This window comes from Triticum aestivum, chromosome 3A (assembly GCF_018294505.1).
Source record: "Triticum aestivum cultivar Chinese Spring chromosome 3A, IWGSC CS RefSeq v2.1, whole genome shotgun sequence".
NCBI classification, from domain to species: domain Eukaryota; kingdom Viridiplantae; phylum Streptophyta; class Magnoliopsida; order Poales; family Poaceae; genus Triticum; species Triticum aestivum.
In genome coordinates this window covers 46,846,852-46,851,752 of record NC_057800.1, presented here as the reverse complement: position 1 = coordinate 46,851,752, position 4,901 = coordinate 46,846,852, and the positions used below count along the sequence as shown (strand labels likewise).

The 4,901-nt window shown below is 49.3% G+C and overlaps 1 protein-coding gene across 1 annotated transcript; it reads left to right on the top strand.

The window, feature by feature from the left end:
- The first annotated feature begins 218 nt into the window (after nucleotides 1-218).
- On the top strand, nucleotides 219-3,768 carry LOC123056732 (carotenoid cleavage dioxygenase 8 homolog B, chloroplastic-like). Its single transcript, XM_044480022.1, has 5 exons — nucleotides 219-473; nucleotides 1,950-2,693; nucleotides 2,967-3,160; nucleotides 3,255-3,547; nucleotides 3,620-3,768. The coding sequence occupies exons 1-5, from the start codon at nucleotides 219-221 to the stop codon at nucleotides 3,766-3,768; spliced, it is 1,635 nt and encodes a 544-aa protein (XP_044335957.1).
- Nucleotides 3,769-4,901: the final 1,133 nt, after the last annotated feature.

The following is a 4,901-nucleotide window of genomic DNA, read 5'->3' as shown; positions in this document are numbered from 1 at the left end:
AGTGAATTTTTTTTAAAACCAGTTTATTTTGTGAAACGATTTCATCCACAGACCAAAATTGTCAAATTTGCTCCACCAAACAGGCATCACCTCGGGCGGGCTATATATATACATCCCTTCACCAGCAGGCAGGGTACGTACCAGACCAAATCTGTTCACGGCACTTGGTGACTTGGGTGGCGGACTCCATCTTGCTAGATCCTAGACAATACATCGCCATGCCTCCCACCATCTCATCTTCGCTCTGCACAGTCGCCGCCCTGTCCGGCCGTCGGGCCAGCCAGCAGGGAGGAAACAAGCAGCGGGCGGTGGCGCAGCCTCTCGCGGCTGGTGTCGTCACGGAGGCGGCGCCGCCGCTCGTCAGTGCTCCGCGGCGCCGTGGTGGTGCCGACGAGCTGGTGGCGTGGAAGAGTATCCGGCAGGAGAGGTGGGAGGGCGCGCTGGAAGTGGAGGGAAACCTCCCTCTCTGGCTGGTGGGTTAATGAATTACTTGCACAAATCTATCTGTGCATGCCTTCGTTTTGTTTTGTTTTCCTTCTTGGAGATTCTTCATACCTGAACTACTGACATACCAACCTCAAGCATCCGATATACTATCTGCCGGTAGTCCACGTGAAGGTTAGCCGTGCGTTTTCTCTTGGAGAATGTGAATCTTTTCCGTTACATCGATTCAAACCTTGATCATATATGCATGTAACTAACAAATGTTTGATAAAATCATGCACATGCGTATAAGTACTTTTAGACCATGCCACACTGCATAACACATTCTTTCCATTAACCTAACTACATTTATCGTACTAAAAAAACTACTTTCATCAAGGTGTTGATCGGCAACACCAAGTATCCATAGTCGCAAAAGGTAAATTGAGACAAAATATATGATACTCCTATAAGTAGCATTCTCATCAGTATTCAGTAGTATCAACTAACAGTCTAACGATTCGAAAAAAAAACTTACGGTCTAACGAGGACGGGTAGCCAACTTTTATGTTTCGTTGTAAAGTCGGTTAGTGAAGCGCATCCAATTTAGTCGATATCGACGGCGAAGGAGGAAGGAGGCAACACAAAACTATGATGATACAAAGTTTTGTTGCTTCTCGCAACTTTTTTTTGGATGAAACTTGTTCCACCCAAATTCCAGATAAAGATGGAAGACCAATACAGTACAAGTATGAGTACCAAGTTTTGAACTCTGATGGTGGAGTCAATGCCCCCCCCCCCCCCACCCTTCAACCAAACGGCACCACGACACTAGAGACAGTGGTTCTCTTTGATAGAGATACAACAAGGAATAGAGAATGAAAAGGATCAAATAATCACAAAGGAACACAAGATTTTAACGTGGAAAACCCCTCTAATGCGAAGGGGGGAAAACCACGCGCGCCAAAGCCAGCAAAACTTTGCTATATCGGGAGAGGTTACAAACGGCCGAGATTTACAACAACGATCTTATCCCGTGCGGCAGCTTACAAAGGATATATATATAGTAATGGTGACTCAAGTCAAAACTGATCCATACCGAAATTGATCCACTATGGCCCAAGCCTCACGGCGACGGGCCTCCATTCCGCTCAAGTTAGCCTTTATAGGCATTTGGATCACAACTTAACAAATAGTGGTTCTCTCTGTGCCAATTTCTTGCCCACATTCGTTAATGCATATGCAGTATTAAAAATGTGGGTTGGTGGTGTTAAATCAGCAGGTATATGTTGCACTATAATACGGTTATACAAACATGTATGCGCGACTTGTGACTAAGCTGTGATTGTTATGGTCCAGCTACTCATCTTAGCAATTATCAGCCCATGGTTAGATAAGTTGTAATTTACGTTATTGATGAATTATAAGTTGGACAGATTTGTTCCTTGCACCACAAGAATTGACCGGGTAGTATATGCACTCTTTTTTTTTTGGAGAAATTTATATGCACTCTCTCTGTTGCGCAGGATGGCACGTACCTGAGGAACGGCCCGGGCCTATGGGACCTCGGGGACTACGGCTTCCGCCACCTGTTCGACGGCTACGCGACGCTTGTGCGCGTCTCGTTCCGCGACGGGCACGCCGTGGGCGCGCACCGGCAGATCGAGTCGGAGGCGTACAAGGCGGCGTGCGAGCACGGGAAGCTCTGCTACCGCGAGTTCTCGGAGGTGCCCAAGCCGGACAGCTTCACGTCCTTCATCGGGCAACTCGCGAGCCTCTTCTCGGGGTCCTCCCTCACCGACAACTCTAACACCGGCGTTGTCAGGCTCGGCGACGGCCGCGTGCTCTGCCTCACGGAGACCGTCAAGGGCTCCATCGTCGTCGACCCGGACACGCTGGACACGGTGAATAAGTTCGAGTATGAGGACAAGCTGGGCGGCCTGATCCACTCGGCGCACCCAATCGTCACCGACACCGAGTTCTGGACGCTGATCCTGGACCTGATCCGGCCAGGCTACGTGGTGGCGAGAATGGACGCCGGGAGCAACGAGAGGCAGTTCGTGGGCAGGGTGGACTGCCGCGGCGGTCCCGCGCCCGGGTGGGTGCACTCATTCCCCATCACCGAGAACTACGTGGTCGTGCCGGAGATGCCGCTGCGGTACTGCGCGGCCAACCTCCTCCGCGCCGAGCCCACACCACTGTACAAGTTCCAGTGGTACCCAGATTCGGGGAGCTACATGCACGTCATGTGCAAGGCCAGCGGCAACATCGTAAGTTGTTTTTTTACTTTTTATTTTTGTTAAATCTTAATCGGTGCTATATGCTTGAGATCTTACATTAAGATTCATGCTTATATTTTATATTTTATATTTTTTTTTACATGTTATGTCATTTGACTGAGACTAACTAGATTAAATCTTAGCCCATTAGCTAAGAACTAGCCACACCCTTTTTCTTTGTTTTACTAGGAGTATAGTTTATGCATGCGTCGTCGTACTTGCTAGCCGTTCGATTTGGGTTTCTGATAGACTAATTTTAAAAAGGTGGCGAGCGTGGAGGTGCCGCCGTTCGTGACGTTCCACTTCATCAACGCGTACGAGGAGAAGGACGAGGAGGGCCGCGTGACGGCGATCATCGCCGACTGCTGCGAGCACAACGCCAACACCTCCATCCTCGACAATCTCCGTCTCCACAATCTACGGAGCTTTACCGGCGAGGATGTCCTCACCGACGCCAGGTATTACTACGAGACAAGATTCTCCTACCAGAACGTACGCCCCCACCGTGCGGATCTTGATTCTTGATGCATGTAATCATGGACGTACGTGCAGGGTGGGGCGGTTCAGGATCCCGCTGGACGGCAGCCCATTCGGCGAGCTGGAGGCGGCGCTGGACCCGGAGGAGCACGGCCGCGGCATGGACATGTGCAGCATCAACCCGGCCCACCTCGGCAAGGAGTACCGCTACACCTACGCCTGCGGCGCGCGCCGGCCGTGCAACTTCCCCAACACGCTCACGAAGATCGACCTGGTGGAGAAGACGGCCAAGAGCTGGTACGAGGAGGGCGCCGTGCCGTCCGAGCCCTACTTCGTGCCCCGCCCGGGTGCCGTCGAGGAAGACGACGGTTAGTTCAGTTTTTTTTGTCCTCCGTATTCGTATGTACTCATCTGATTTGGGTTGCGGAATTGCGATGTAGGCGTGGCCATATCCATGGTGAGCGCCAAGGACGGGTCGGGCTACGCGCTGGTGCTGGACGCCAAGACGTTCAAGGAGATCGCCCGGGCCAACTTCCCCTATGGGCTGCCCTACGGTTTGCACTGCTGCTGGGTGCCCAGGGACAAGTAACAGCATACAGGGTCAGCGAATCCAAGTCGGTATGGTCGCATATGTACGCAGTACGTGTATGTCTATTTCTTTTTTTGCATGGTCCGTACGTGGATGCATGTGTCGCTCGTTTTGTGTATATAAGGGGAAGGAAAAGATTATGGAATAAATAAATCCCGAACGATTCGGAATTTAAGCATGTCACCCCGAACGTTTTTTGATGGCAACTTTAGTTGCTGCGAGGTGGCAACTTTAGTTGTTAACACATGACAATTTTATTTCAGTTCGATTTTTTGTCAGAAAATTGCCATGTTTTGTCAACAACGCCTTGATTAAAGTTGTCATGAAAAAAGTTCAGATTAGCATGCTTAAATTCTGAACGTTCGGGACTTATTGAGGTCCAAAGATTATTAGTAGAATGTCCGTGCATTGCTATGGGCTATCATTAATGTAATATAAATGAATCAAATAAATGATTAAGATCGTCTCAAAGATCAAAACTCATTTCTCCCTCATACTTCCAGGCATTTTCAGACATCAAACAGGAGCCAAGCAGACTACCCAAAATTCAATCGTATGTACAGTCCGGGTTTCTCAAATCCAAATCATATGTGGAGAAAAAATGTGGTTGTCCGAACTATCCGACATGTTATCTCCAACACACATGCCCAACACAAAAAAAAAAAACCACCCCATGACGCAGCCTTCCTTTTTTCTGCACTACCCTCCCCTTCCTGCTTAGTTTCACGTCGTAACCGGACATTTCTCACTGGACCCCCTCCTTTAAAACCGGATGGCGCACCTCACCTTCACCATGGCACCCTCTCTCCTTCATACCGTACTTCCCCATAGACAGTCGAAGTCCCATGCCAACCGCCCTGATCCCCTCCCGTCGTGTTTGTGCTGATCCGCCACCACCATCCACGTCTTATAAAGTAGCAGAATTATTCCACTAAGACAGCCGTAACTGAACCCTAAACCCCATCCACATCCACATCTGCTGCATAATATAAGTGGGAGGCTTACATGTGTTCACATAATTTTGTATGGTGGACACTTCAAGTAACCTAGTGAAATATTGTACATTAATGATGTTTCACACACGCAATGTACTGAACATAACCATACATCAATAGGACTTTCATGCCAACCGC

Excerpts from the sequence above, each read along its gene's own strand:
- LOC123056732 (XM_044480022.1), top strand. The coding sequence starts at position 219 with ATGCCTCCCACCATCTCATCTTCGCTCTGCACAGTCGCCGCCCTGTCC. Across the intron at positions 3,161-3,254 it reads GATGTCCTCACCGACGCCAG|GGTGGGGCGGTTCAGGATCC; the intron begins GTATTACTACGA and ends ACGTACGTGCAG. Across the intron at positions 3,548-3,619 it reads TGCCGTCGAGGAAGACGACG|GCGTGGCCATATCCATGGTG; the intron begins GTTAGTTCAGTT and ends ATTGCGATGTAG.